The sequence below is a fragment of the Carlito syrichta genome, unplaced genomic scaffold, assembly GCF_000164805.1.
Source record: "Carlito syrichta isolate Samal-C Ts95f unplaced genomic scaffold, Tarsius_syrichta-2.0.1 Scaffold286999, whole genome shotgun sequence".
Taxonomy (NCBI): domain Eukaryota; kingdom Metazoa; phylum Chordata; class Mammalia; order Primates; family Tarsiidae; genus Carlito; species Carlito syrichta.
Genome location: NW_007231095.1, coordinates 390,749 through 405,531, shown reverse-complemented (window position 1 = coordinate 405,531; position 14,783 = coordinate 390,749). Strand labels below are relative to the sequence as shown.

The window sequence follows — 14,783 nt, the reverse complement described above, 5'->3', positions numbered from 1 at the left end:
AGGAGAGGCTGGAGAGGTGGAGGGAGGTTGGGAGTGGAGTTCAGAAGTCCAACATGCCGTGCCAAGGCGTCCAGGAGGGGCTGAGGCCACAGAGGTGGAGGGGGATAGGGAGAGGAGGGCATCAGAGGAGCTCCTCTGCCAGCCCTTCTCTGGTAACTGCTCCCAGGTGTTGGACTCTCAGGCCTCTCTACCAGGTGTCTCCTGGGCGCACCTGCCGACAGGTGTGTGGAGCGGTGGAATCACAGCTGCTCCCAGGCCTCCTGCTCAGGTGGGTTGGGGGGTGGTCGGCCCCAATCAGGGCGGTGGTTGGGTGTGCTCCTGTGAGAACTTGCTCCCCATTCCCTGAGGTGGGAGAAGGAGGCAGGGTGCCACCAGAAAGGGTGACTTGGTTCGAGGCTGGGGATGGGTGGGGTGTGGGCTTCAGGGACATTCAGGAGGGACTTTGGGAAGAGCGGGAAGCTGGGCAGAGAGGATGGGAGACACTCTTGCAGATCCTGGAAGGAGGCCCTGGCACAGAGGCCCTCGCTGACCTGGCTCTCAGAGGGTCCCCTAACCACTGGCAGTGCCATGGAGAGGCAGGCCCTCCCCCGGGCACACAGCTCCTCCCCAGATGTGGGCGTGCAGGTGGGTACGCAGCACCCACTCCCACATGTGCACACATGCGCCTTATCTTACTCCAGGAGGAGGACTCTTCAGGCCTTGCCCAATCCCCACTTCAGGCGTCCTGTCGCCATCTCTCCTCAGACCCGTTGTGGGAAGCTTCTGGAAGGGCTGATGTGAGAGACGAGGGAGGATGGAGATGCCGCCAGGCTGGGTGGAATGGCAGTCAACACACAGGATCTGCACAAGCCCGTGGCACAGCTAGATGCCTGGACCTCCACCCTGGGCCTCCTTTCCTCACCGTGGGTTCTCACAGGAGCACACCCAACCCCAGCCCTGCACAGGCCCACCCACCTCCCAAGCTGGCTCAAGCAGGAGACCCGGGGGGAGCCATGATTCTACCACTCTGCACACCTGTCCACAGGTGCGCCCCCAGGAGCTACCTGGTAAAGAACCCCAAGGCCCCAACACTTGGCCTCCCAGAAGTGCTTGGGGGCAGGTAACAGAGAAGGACCAGCAGAGGCCCAAAGAGGATCAGGGCATGGCTGCTCGAAAGACCAGAAAATGGACTTGGCAGTGGAAGAGACGGCCATCCACAGATGTTTTGTTAAAGAAAAAAGAATAATTGTGTCGTGACAACATGGTCTCCAATACAACATGATTGAACTATGACACCCCAGCACTTAAAGGAAGAAACTCCCCAGTGGAGGTACATCCTTTGCACGGAAGACCCAAGGTCCTTGTAAACTGCAGAGCGCCCTGCACCTGTCAGTGACTGCTCTTAGGGGATGTCTAGTGCGGGAACAGCAGAGGAAGGCCACGCCCTATTTCCCAGCTAAGAGCCAGGCTGGAGCTGAATAGACACCCTTGAATATGGAATGAGGACCCCGGCATAACTGTGGGCGGCGTGCCAGGTCCAGGCAGCGTGTGGAAGGCACGTGGTGTCGTTCGTGGGAGGGGGAAGGTGACCCTGGCATTCACATGCACGTCCCCGAGAGAAAATTGCCAGCCCTGACCTCTCGCAGCGACTCTGCCCGGCAGCCCCGTGCCCTGCTCTAGGAACCAGGTACAAAGGATTGACACACTCACGATCCAATTTGTTACATTTCCACTTTCCAGGGAAAGAGGGAGGGGGAATAAAAAAGAAAGAAAAATCCCATTATCTTTATCGGTCCTTCCCATCAGGTGCAGGGGAAAATGCAAACCGGGCGACAGCTGCTGTGAACTCTTTATATTTCACTCGGAAGATAGTGTATCTTTTTATTGCCTACAGGAATTACTTATTTGAAAAAATATATCCTTTCAGCTGGTTCAACTTGAGCTGCAAGACAGAATGGGGGTGGTGCAGTGCTGGGGGCTGTTGATAGAACATTTGCGTTAACCGGAGGAATCTCAGGAGGTCACAGGCAGTAGCCGAGAGGACTGGCTGTGACCGCATGCGGGGGTTGGGTGCTCCCTCCACTCCCCGACCCCCGCTGTGTGGCCCAGGCCCAGGAGCTGAGCCTCTCTGAGCTGCAGTCTCCATCTGTGCAGGGGAACAGAATGGCATCACTGATTTCTTCTGGGGGGATGGCAGGGGGCAAAAAGAGTCCCTCAGCTCAGACACAAAAATGTCCTGCCTCTACTGCCACGCTAAGAAATATGCAACTTCTGGTCAAGCTGGTGCCCCTGTGCCAGGCACGGAGCTCACCACAAGGTCAACTCCTAGGATACGGAGGCTGAAGAGTTTAGCGATGCAAGCAGGTGCCTGTGGTGGGCGGTGGAAGCGACGGTGGCCTCTGTCTGCTGCCTCCACGCCTGGTGGTTGGTGGTTGACAGATTTGGCTGAGGGAGGCTTCTCACCTTCTCATTAAAGGCCTGCTTCGCTGGACCTGCACCCCCGGTCTTTTTATTATTGCTATTATTATTTTAGCGACGGAGTCTCACCATGTTGCCCAGGCTGGTCTCAAACTCCTGGCTCAAGCCATCCTCCTGTCTCGGCCTCCCAGAGTGCTGGGATTACAGGTGTGAGCCACTGTGCCCGGCCACCCCAGGGGCCTTTTAAGGGAGCAATTTCTACAGCCAACCAGCAGCCTCTTCCTCGTCCTTGCTCAGGGCATGACGTTTCCAGCTGGGAAGACGGGGGGACAGCAGCCACCAGCCATGACGTGGTGTCTCTCCTGGAGGCCCATGGGCCTGGGAAGGCTGGATCCTGATTTGGCTTCAGGGGATCCTCCCACCTGTCTTTAGCTCTGGAGCCTCTGTTGGTCCTTCTCTGGTACCTGCCCCTAGCACTTCTGGGAGGCCAAGTGTGAGGAAGGCAGCCCCCTCACTCCCTGCGCCATCAAGGGTTGAGGTCATCCCAGGCCCCCTGAGGTTCCCGGTCCTGTGTCTGCCCTGCTCTAGTAAGGAAGGGATGCTGTCCTAGTTCAGCAACTGAGCCTGGATCCGTCAAGTAGGGCTCCCAGGGCCATCTGCCGCTCATGCCCACAGGAAGTCATGCCCTCCCAGGCTCGGATGCATGCATCTCTCCACACGGTCACTGCAGGCGCAACTCCCGCACCTGGGCACAACCTTGATGAACTCATCTTTCAGCATGGAGACACCTGTGTCTCCCCCAGCTCTCCCTCTCAGCCCTCCCTTACCGGTCTCTCCTCCCACCCATGTGACGATGAGGATCCTGAGAAACTGAGAGTGGTCCCTGCCATGAGTCCCGCAGATAGAACAGACAAAGGGAATGGGGGGGGAACGCACCTGGCTACTCTCCTAAACCTTCCCTGGAATACGTATCGGGAAGACCCCATCCAGTGTCAGGGCGAGGGGTACAAGGGTCTGAGCTCTAACAGCCTCCATCACGTCAAGACCGTGGTGTCCTCAGAACAGCAGAAGCAAACTAAACCATGCAGACACTTGTGTCCAGGCCACTCTAGGGACACAGGTGTAGACACATGTGCCCACACTCTGTCAGCACTACCCACACCTCGCACGGGCTTCCTCCCTATCCCAGAAACAGCCTCAGAGATGCCCCTGAAGTGAAGGGGTGCGCGCTCACCCCACCCTCTTTCCCTCTGCATCCCAGCCCAGGGCGCAGGGTCTGGTGCACCTAGCCGAGAGCCAAGCCAGGGAAAGGGGGTGAATGCAGAGGTGAGGGCTCAGGGGAACTAGCAGGACTTCCAGATCCTGAGTCTTCAGGAATTAGGATGTGGGGGGAGGGGACGGGAGGGGTGAAACTCTCCGGGGATCTTAGAAAACAGCCCAGATGCCCATCTGTCTCGGATGGCTTAGCTGAAGCCAGCTAAGAGGCCAGATGGGGGGATTAGGAGCCTCGGAGGGTCCTGCCACCCCTCTGTGGCCAGGAATCCCAGACACCACAAGCACATGCACATGCCAGTGCCGTTCCCTCCATGCCCAGTGCCTACAAACAGGCACACTTGGCATCCTAGCAGCAGCACTCAGCATCAGCAGTGGCGGTGTCAGCCAGTACCCACTGAGTGTGCACTACAGGCACGCCCTGCACTCAAGTGGCTTTTACAGGCACCTTCTCACTGGATTCTGACTGTGAGGCAGCTACCACTATTACCACCATTGTATACGCACAGAAAGGCTAAATAACTTGACCAGGGTCACACAGCTAGGACTTGGTGGCACCAGGACCCAAGTCCAGGTATGTCCAACATTGACCAGCAGTGCTGGAACTGCATCTCTTCATATGGCCTCTTCAGTGCCCGGGGCTCCCCTCGAGGACCCCCCAGAAGACATCCTACATCATGCTCAGGCAAACCGTCACTGGCTCTAAGCCCGGCCCTGCTGGCATCCCCTTGTGTATGTAGGCTATTCGATCTATTCGTGGAAACTTCAGATGAAATGCCATCTTGCTCCCAGCAGGCTGTCACCTCTCATTCTTCTCTGCTTCTTCTCTCCATTCTCTCTTGCTGACCCAGATCCTCAAGTCATTGTATTCAGTAAAAATTGCAGGCACAGAACAGAGAGGCAGAGGAGAGCTGGGGGGACCACAGAAGCAGGGGCAAGACTTGGGCTGCCGGGACACAGGCAGCAGAGTGTGCCTCTAAATGCCCTTCTCTCCAGACAGGACTCCTCCCACTCTCACCTCGGCTACTTATAGGACCCAAGGCCAGATCACCCACAGAACTCTGGGTGACCTGTGCCCTCTCTGCTCACTGACCAGTTTGGGCCAGTTCCATGAAGGCAAACCCCACGGGCTCCCAGGAGGCTGGGCACGCCTGACTCCCTCCAGCTGGCGATTCTCCCCCTCTGCTCCCCACACCCCAGCCCCATCTGCTGCCAATGGGAGAAGGCGGGGACATCCAGGACCAACCGCAGGGACAGCCCTGTGTGGGCACCCACTCACCCAGGTCCATATCTGCAGCCTTGGGCCGGTGGGAGCAGGGTACGTTCTTGAAGATGGCATCCAGAATCTTCTCCTTGACCTGAGTGATGGTGTCACAGTTGAGGAGCTTCACGGGCACCTCGGGGCTGTTGGCGTTGTCGGGGCTGACACAGCTCAGGACCTGGGGGAAGGTGGGGAGAGGAGGCCTTGGCGGCAGGGAAGAGGGAGAAGCTCCGGAATCCCCAGCAGCACCCCGAGACTGGGTCGCAAGGCACAGCCCTCTCCAAGACGGACGGAGAGAGGCAGGGTGACCCCCGGCCACCTGCGTTCCTGCCAAGCCACTGCCCTTTCCTGTCGGGGGAGCAGAGTGCCATCCCCTGCTTCAGTGTCCTTGCAGGAGGGCGAGCCGCACATGTCACTCCCGTCAGAACTTCATTAAAATCCTGAATTTTCAAAGGAAACAGCGTTCAAGCACATTGCGGCAGAGAGCAGACACTCATGCAGGCACATATGCGTGCTCTCTCCCACGCACCCCGCAGGCACTGTCTCAGCCCCAGCCCCTTGCCCACTTCTGACACTCCTGCCTGCATGTGGGTGTCTGTCTCTTCTTGTCACTCCTCTGCACACACGCCCACACTCAGAACTCCTGGGACTTGGGCTCCTTTCTCCTGAGATTTCATAAGCTTGTATTTTTTTGGTGAGGGTCTCAGGCTAATCAGAAGCTGGCAACTCTATAGGAAGCTTCGTGTGTTATTTAAAAATAAAGGTTCCCTTTAAAAATCGCAGGTTTGGGCCACCTGATTCCTTCCTGGCTCTGAACTTGAGCCCTGCGTTGGAGGGAGAGGTCACTGCAAGGCTCAGGGCCTCCGATTCTCTTTTTGGAACTACTTGGAAAAGTTAAAACAGGGCTTCGCCAAACTAATTTTTCCTTTAAGAAGTTCAAGGCTTTTCTTCTCTTGCCATTCTAACAGCAGGCTTGTTCTTCACTGGCAGCACCATAGGCTCCCAGGGAGACTGCAAAGGAATGGGTGGGTGCTGTGGGCGCTGGAGTGTTAGGGTCCCAGAGCCAAGGCAGAGGGGCCTGGGCGTCTCCTGGGCCCCCAGACACCCCTCTGGCCCTGGTGCCTGAGCCTCTGCGTGTCTTATGCCTTCTCAGAACTTTCACTTCCCCTGTACTCCTATAACCATGTCCCAACTGCCCCATCTGGTCTGCAGAGCCAGACACCAGCCGTCTTCCACCCTGCCCCCTACCCAAGCTCTGTGGGGTGGCAATCAGAACCCTGGCCCCAGGCGTCTGCCTTTCATTAGCAACAAGACGGCTGTGAGCTCAAACGGGAACATGCGTATTCCATTACTAAGGAGAAAGAAAAAAAATCTCCTAAATCTATAAAGCCAAACTTTCATCCTCCAAGTGCCCTAAACTGAAAATGAGGGACGGACCACTGCAGCACATTCCATGTGTGCTTTCTCCAGCACTCCCTCCTTCTGGAAACTTCCAAGCCCGCCCACCTTCTCAGTGGCCAAGCACAGCCTGACGCTTAGGGCTGCTTGGGCCACCCCAGCTGTCCTGTCCTCTGGGCCATGGTTTCCCCAGACATATCTACTTGACCCCTAGTGTCCCCATGAGAACAACTCCATGGCACACTTCAGGGTGGGGACCGACTTCCCCAGAGGAGGCAGTGGCCCTACCCAAGAACAGGGCTTTCGGGGCACTGGCTGGGCCACCGCGCCACCCAGAAGTACCCTTCCTACATGTTCCTTGGCTCCTTTCTGAACAAACTGCTTCGTGTTTTCTCTGCAAGTCTCTTAACCCCTAAAGTGAAGAGCATCTCGTAGGGGCTTTGTTGAGACACTGATTCTGATCCAGGAGGTCTGGGGGTAGGGCCTGAGAGTCTGCATTCTAGTAGGCTCCCAGGAGACTGTCTAGTGCTCCAGTGGCTCCCAATTGAGCATCTGGTGCTCTACCAGACTCCCATGTGAGCACCTAACCTTCCCAGACTAGGTGGGCATCTAGCCACATGGCAAGCTCCAGGTGGATATTCCCTGCCCTAGCAGGCTCCAGGTGGGTGTCCAGTGCTCTAGCAGGCTCTCAGGTGGGTGCCTAGTGCCCTAGTAGGCTCCCAGATGGGTGCCTAGTGCCCTAGCATGCTCTAAGTAGGGTCTCCAGTGTCTGAGCAGGTTCCCTGAAGGGCTCCCAGTGTCCTAGCAGGCTTCCAGGTATGCATCCAGTGCCCTAGCAGGCTCCCAAATGAGCATCCAGTGCCCTAGCAGGCTCCCAGGTGTACTTCTTGTATCCTAGCATAATCCCAGGTACGCAGCCAGTGCCCTAGCAGCTCCAGATGTTGCGAATGGTGCCCGCATTCCAGCATCAACCTGACTAATCCTTCCCCACCTCTGAGGTGCACCTGCCTACAACATGGAGGCCTAATCTTCAGCTAAGCCTCTCAGAGCCTCTCTGTGGTTCGCGTTCCTGCCCAGGATGAGCTCTTTCTCCTCTGGCCCAGAGCGTTCTGGGCACCTCCAGCCCCAGCTGAATCCTGCGGGTCCTGTGTTTGCGTCTGGTCCTCCGTGAGGAGTCTGCTCAGCCAGTGTACTGCTGTCCAGCTGGCTTCCTTGCTTGCTCTCCTCACCCCAGGGGCTCCCCACTCCCACCCCACTCCCCACCCCTGCATGTGGAGAGACCTGCCCCAGGCTGAAGGCTGCCACTAAATCCCTCTGCAGGCAAAGCAATGGCAACTCCTTGCCCCTTCCCCACAGCTCCTGTTCCCCACGTGTCCCTCCTCGATGACTGCTGTGTCTGACCTGCAAATTCCCTCATGCTCTCCTTAAGTCACATCACCTGATACCAGCTTGGAGCATGAATGGCGCTTTGCCTCTGGAGCAGTTTGGGGACGGGGCATTACCACAACTCATTGTGTCAGATTGGTCCTTGGGAGCAGCCAAGAAGACAGGAAAGAAAGGGATGGAGGAGGAGAGATAGGGCGGGAGATGTTGTATGGCAGTTCTGTCTCATTAGGAAATCCACACAGGTCTCTATTTTTGGAAGGATTTTCCCCCTTTTCCATTTTAATGGGAGCCTCTAACTCTCTCCTCCTGAGCAGACGGTAGCTGCCAGGAAGCCGGGCATCATTCGCAGGCTGCTCCTTTGAATCTCATCAACGGAGCCAATCCTGCAAATCTGTTCAGATGTCTACTGGGATTCCCGGGGCTCTTGGAGAATGAGCGTGGGCTGGGTGGATCACCGCGGCAGCCTTCCCAGCCGGCAGAGTCGGCTTTGTTCAGAGGGGGACCATCTCCCCAGCCAGCCTCGGGGTCTGGGATCCACCCCAGCTTAGAGCCCCGGATGGTTGTCCGAGAAGCTCCCAGGTGCCTGTCCTATCATGTCCACCTGTCTGCTTCTGACATCCCTGTCCCCTGACCCCTGAGTCTCTCCTGACTCTTCTGTCTCCATTCCTGGGTGCCAGCTGCATGCCACCCTCAACCCTCAGCTTGTGTCTTACGTTCCACCCCCCTTCCATATCCTCTCCCCTTTCTTGGAGAAAAAGTCCTGGTGTCAGGTCTCAGCTCTCTTCACAAGAGCCACCAGTGAATCCCCAGGTCTGGAGAGACTGTGGGATACCAAGGCTGTGCCACTACCCTCCAACCTGGGCAACAGAGACCTCAACTCAAAAAATAATAATAACAACAATAATAACAAACCAAATACCATGCTCTTAAATGCTCAGCTTTGCTGCCTCCCAGGACATGTTCCTATCTGCCCCTCGCGTAGAGATGCCCACATTCTTTGGACAAACACCTTACAACTTTAGGCCATGCTGGCCTTATGTTATGCAGCTCAGGTCATAGTCATATTTGCCCTTAGGCTGGAAGGTTAATGTGGACTTCAGAACCATGAGGAACTCCTGTTTTCCTCTCCTCCTGGCCCCATGCCCTGCCTGCACCAACCCACTCTGTAAACCGTGGCTTCTTCAGGCTGGAAGAATAGGTGAGGTAGCCTGGGTCAATCACCAGGCTGTCGGCAAGGGCTATGACCCCACAGCTGGCTGGCCTGTGCACTGGCTGATGTGCTACTCAGATGTGTCTGAGCCTGGTTCTCAGTCCCGTGTACTGGTGCAGCAGAACAGAGCAAGTTTGGGGTGACAGGTGTGGGGGTGCCTGGTGGGGTTCGTGTCTGCTGTCCCCTCTGCCAGCTGCCTGGGACCAAGCCCGCTTGCCAGGGCCTTGGGGGAGCCAGGGAGGCTGTCAGAGCCATGGAGGAGGCGGAAGACTGGCTTACCAGGGTCTTGTAGTCGATTTGCTGGCGGATGAGCTTGTCCTCGCTGAGGGAATAGCGGGCCTCGCCCGTGATGGCATCAATGGGGCCCTTCTCCATCTGCTGCTTGATGGCACAGAACAGAGAGAAGAGGGGCTCCCCGGCACACTCCTGTACGTAAGAGAACCACACTGACACAGCTCCTGGGCTGCCGGGGTACAGAGCCTCAGCCCTGGCCCTGCCTCCCCAAAGGCTGTGCAGCCTCAGTCCCAGCCCTGCCTCTCCAAAGGGTTGCCTCCTAATCCTGCCAAGTCCTCCCCCTGCCTCCACCTGCCCTTACTTAGATCTCCCATCGCCCTACTCGACCCTCTGGGTTTACATGCCACCTGGCTTTCAGATCACAGGGTCTCCCCCATCCTGCCCCTTCCTTCCACCTTTCCAGGGCTCTCTCTTCCTCCCGGTCTCTGTCTCACTATCTGCTCCCTTGCTCCACCCCACTCCCTTGAGAGTCCCACCCAAAGACGGAGGCCAGTCCTCTGTGGCACAAACTCCTTAGAAAACAAATTGATTGTTGGAAGCTACGTCTCCTCCCAGAGTATCCTTGGCTTATCTGCTGTGGCATGCGGCCTCTGTGCCTGCTGGGGCCCTGCCAGTCTTCGAAAGTCTGGGGAACAGGGAACTGGATGAGGAGGAACAGGGAACTAATGGGTGGATTGCTTTTAGCCTCAAATGAGAGTTAGTTTTGGGTCTCAGAGGTGCATCGCCTGGGAGGAAATCAGCCAGGTGGATTGTATCTGAGGTGAGGATGGATGAGGGGTTCTGGCCTCTGAGTCTGTCCACAATAAGGGCAGAACTCTTATAGGAGCCAGGCCCTCTGAGGGTGAGTCTAGGGGCATGGAGTGATCCCTAGATGGAGGATGAGGGTTCATGCCCAGGCAGGGAGTACCCAAGGCAGGGCCAGAAATATGCCCATACCCAACCCTACCTTCAGGAACTTGTAGAGCAGGAAGGTGAACCAGTTGGTCAGCATCTTCTCAGCTACTGACTCAGTTCTGTCAGCAGCCACCAAGGGAGCCAGCGGGACAAGACAAAGACAAAAGCTGCCGATCAGACCCCTGGCCAGGAAGGGCAGGGAGGGAGACTGCCTTGACCTTCAGGTCTGCCTATGGCTTTCAGGCCAGAGCTCGAGATCCCAATGAATACGAGTGTTTTGTGGACTCCTAGACATCCCCGCAATGATAAAACAAACTTTTCCTACAAAGCTAGAGGATGACGTTTTGGGTACCCAGCTAATGGGTGCATCTTTGGGGAAATGCCTTAGATCACTGCTGTCCAGCAGCATGTTCTGTGGTGATGAAAATGTTTCTGCCAGTGCCAACCAGTATGGCAACCTCCAGCCACATGCGGGCACTGGACACTTGACTTATGGCTAGGACATCTGAGGAACTGAAGTTTTTTCATTTTATTTATTTTTAATTAATGTCTATTTCAACAGTCCCATGTGGATCATAGCTATCATATTGGGTAATACAAGGGGAGACCCCTCAAACCAGATTTTATTTATTTAAAAATTTGCATATTTATTCTTACATGTTTAAACTTCAGTCACCTTCAAAGGACTCTCTGCTGGAAGCAATACACCTATTGAGACACTTTTTCCACTGCTCAGTTTTGAACTCGCCCATTTTGATGCCTTTTAGTGCTTCTGTCATTTTTTTTTCTTGTTTTGTTTTGTTTCACCTCTTCCACATCAGCAAAATGTTTCCCTTTGAGAATTATTTTCATCCAGAGAAACAAAAACAAGTCGCTTGGGGTGAGATCAGGAGAATAGGAGGGTGGGGGAAGGGGGTCATGAAATTTTTGGTCAAAAACTGCTGCACTCAGTGCAGTGTGGGCAAGTGTGCTCATCAATCACCCATGAAATGGGCAAATACGTTGAAAGAATCTCCAAAAAATATATTCACTGAAGCCAAATGCTGCCTCTCACAATGCTAGCTGGTCCACTGATACTGATGGGTTCCTAGATCACTCATCTAGTAGAGGAAGCCTGTCCTACAAGGGACCCATCCTTCAAAAATTAGTTCCGGGTTTTTTGAGTCCCCCCCCTCATATAGCCTCAGAAAACTTTATAGGCTAGATGTGTTCCTTTGAGTGAGAAGAGAATGACAAACAAACCAACCAACAAAAAACTGGGAGCTACTAGGAAGAAATGTGGCAGAAGGGCATCATGGCCAAAAGGCCAGTTAGTCACATGGTGCCTGCACCGTGAGCTAACCTCCTGGCGTGGGCAGCAGCATGGAGCTGTCTACCTAACTCATCTCGAGACGTTAAAACTGTCCTATTGCAAAGCCTTCCACACACTTTGGAACACTTCTCACCCCACCCCACGCCCCCGCCCCGGGAACCATTGCTGTGTGTTTCCTTTGCAATGACAAGAAGTTCCTTCTTGAATCTAACTTGCATCTCTCATGCTATCACCCAAGCCCACATATTTTTTGACTTTGGAATTAAAGATGTGGCAGCAGTGCCATCGGCCCAAAGACAATTTTGGTTGCATCCATTTGGTTGGAATTACATTCAGACTTGCACAGAGCATGCAGCCAACTTCAGAGAGAAACTAGCCTGCCCAGGTATGTGTGGATGGAGTTTATGGTGGCAGTTGCCAGAAAATACTAATCAGTAAGATCCCAAGGTAGCTGGGCAGCTGCCAGCACAAAGTGAAGCTGGGAAGGTAAGAGAAGGAAGAGTGTTGGGAGGAGGGGGACAGCCAGGGGCAAGAGGAAGAAAAGGAGGGAGGAAGCTCCGAGGGAGCATGTGCATTCAGGAAGGCCAGAGTGGAAACGGGCAGAGGAGGTGTGAAGCTGGCCACAGGCCACATGGGGAGGCTGCTGGTGGGCACTCTGGCAGGTGGCAGCTGCCCTAGAACTTTGCCGGCGGGTGGCTGTGTGGTGAAAGTAAAACAAAAATCAAAACGGTCTACCTTGCGGTTTCCAAAGCTGTCTGCTGGCTCCCACATGCTGAAGCCTTTTGCAGTTGTGCAGGTGAGTGCCCACTGCACCAGGAAAAAGCTCAAGTAAACACTGTCGAAAGCCAACTTTACCCACTGGACCAAGTGCGAGCCACCGAGGCCCTGCCAGAGGCCCAAGGACTGAGGTTGGAAGTTGGGGGACAGGCAGACGAAGGCAGGTGGTATAGGGGAGGTCCTGCCAGAGGGCTGGACACAATGACTTGCCCTGGGAGTTCTCCAACACCAGCTATGTGAAGCTAAAGTTATCATAATAACTGAGCCCAGAGAAGAGACAGCCTTCAACTACATAGAAGTTTCGCATGGAAGCGCGGATAAAGTGAGCACCTCCATCTCCCAAAAGGCCAAAGCCTCAGGAGTTGGTGTGTCTTTACATACAACCTTTTAGGTTTTGATAGTGTCAAGTTGGAGACTTCCAGGGTGTAAAATGGTGGACTTTGGGTTCATTCAGTCTCTAGCAGGTGTCACGAGACACCCGCAGGGCTGCCTTGGGTCATTTGTCACGAAAGGGCTTTCATTCAGTATGTCTCAAACTTTAATGCACCCGCATCACCTAGGATTCTTATTAAAATGCAGATTCAGACTCAGTGGGGCTGAGTGGGACCTGAGAGTCTGTATTTCCAAAAGGACCTGCTTTTGCAGCTGGTCCACAGACAGTATGAAGCTGTGGAGGCTCTCCTAACCCAAGTTCTGACATAGATAAGGCAGGAGATAGTCTCAATGACCTCCAAAGCTTCCAGGAAAAGAGTTGCAGTAGAAAGGGCAACATCAAGGGAGTGGAAGGACAGAGAGGAAAAAACAGAGAGCAGATATAGGACAGAAGGATAACAGCAGTGTGAGCTGATGGCCCAGATGGTGACAAGGGGCAGAAGCTCCCTTAAGACAGCAAGGTGAGCTGCCAGCCCAAGGCAGTGACAAGGGGCAGGAGGACAGCAGAGTGAGCTGATGGCCCGAGGTGGGGGCACGGGGCAGAAGGAGAACAGCAGGATGAGCTGATGGCCCAGGTGGTGACAAGGGGCCAGTAGGACAATAGGGTGAGCTGCCAACCAGAGGCAGTGACAAGGGGCAGGAGGATACCAGGGTGAGCTGATGACCCAGGTGGTGACATGGGGCAGAAGGAGGACAGCAGGGTGAGCAGCTGGCCCAGGCGGTGACCAAGGGCAGCTCTTGTGAGCAGGCATGCAGCGCAGCTGGCTCTGGGTTGGCTGGTGCCTTTCCCTCAGGGAAGCAGCTGCCCTTGGGCTCTCCTGGCTTCCCTGAGCGGCCCTGTGAGCTGGGTGGACAGGCCAGACCCAGCTGGTCAGTGAGTGGCATTCCCACCTCCTGAGCAGCAGCTTGGGGTGGTTCTTGCTCTCCAGGTTCTTGTCGATGAGATCAGCCAGCAGCTGCTTGAGCACATCAGTGGCGTACTCGAGCTTGCTCTGCAACACTGTCATGATGAGGGACGCCACGTTGCCACGGTCGCGCATGGAGAAGCTGCGCTGCGACTCGAGTGTGCGGATAAAGGACAGCAGGAACACCTTGCTGTTGATGAGCTGGGCGAAGAGCTTCAGACCCTTCTCCACACGTTCCTGACGGTAGCCTGGGACCTGCAGAGAGGTCAAGGGTCCTGATGCCCTCCGCCAGGGCCCTGTGACTTCCATGGAATGAACTGTGCCCACACTCTTGACCATCCCTCCAACCTCCCACCCTGATGCCATGTGCTGGGACCCTGTGACCTCCCTACAAAATAGGTAACCTTCCCCTGACCTCTCACCCTGATGCCACCTCCAAGGACCCCAGGACCACCCTGTGGGATGGGTTGTGCCCACATCATTGACCCTCCCACTGACCTCTCACCCTGATGCCCTGTACTGGGACCCTGTGACCTCCCCACAGAATGGGCTGTGCCCATACCCTTAACCTTCCCCCTGACCTCTCACCCTGATTCCACATCCAAGGACCCCATGACCACCCTATGGGATGGGTTGTGTCCACACCCTTGACCTTCCCACTGACCTCTCACCCTGACGCCCTGGACTGGGACCCAGTGACCTCCCCACAGAATGGGCTGTGCCCATACCCTTAACTTTCTCCCTGACCTCTCACCCTGATTCCACATTCAAGGACCCCATGACCACCCTGTGGGATGGGTTGTGTCCACACCCTTGACCTTCCCACCGACCTCTCACCCTGACGCCATGTGCTGTGACCCCAGGGCCTCCCCATGGAATGGGCTGTGCCCACACCTTTGATCTTCCCACTGACCTCTCACCCTGACGCCGTGTGCAGGGGTCCTTTGACCTCCCTGCAGGATGTGCTGTACTCATACCCTTGACTTTCTCACTGACCTTTCGCCCTGACGCCATGTCCAAGGACCCCATGACCCCTCCAGGGGACAGGCTGTGCCCACACCCTTGACCTTCCCACTGACTTTTTACCTGACGCCACGTGCAGGAGTCCCATGACCACCCCACCAGCAGGATGGGCTGTGCCCACATCCTTGACCCTCCCACTGACTTCCCACCCTGACACTGTGTGCTGGGACCCCATGACCTACCTGTGAGATGTGCTGTGCCCACACTCTTTTTTTTTTTTTT

General features: G+C 55.5%; 1 protein-coding gene across 1 annotated transcript in view; it reads right to left on the bottom strand.

Moving 5' to 3' along the window:
• PLXNA4 (plexin A4) overlaps positions 1–14,783 on the bottom strand; it is a 365,212-nt gene that overhangs the window by 21,247 nt on the left and 329,182 nt on the right. The window contains 4 exon segments of the mRNA XM_021709797.1: positions 4,949–5,108; positions 9,204–9,350; positions 10,165–10,231; positions 13,525–13,793. Coding sequence (XP_021565472.1) covers positions 4,949–5,108; positions 9,204–9,350; positions 10,165–10,231; positions 13,525–13,793 — 643 coding nt within the window.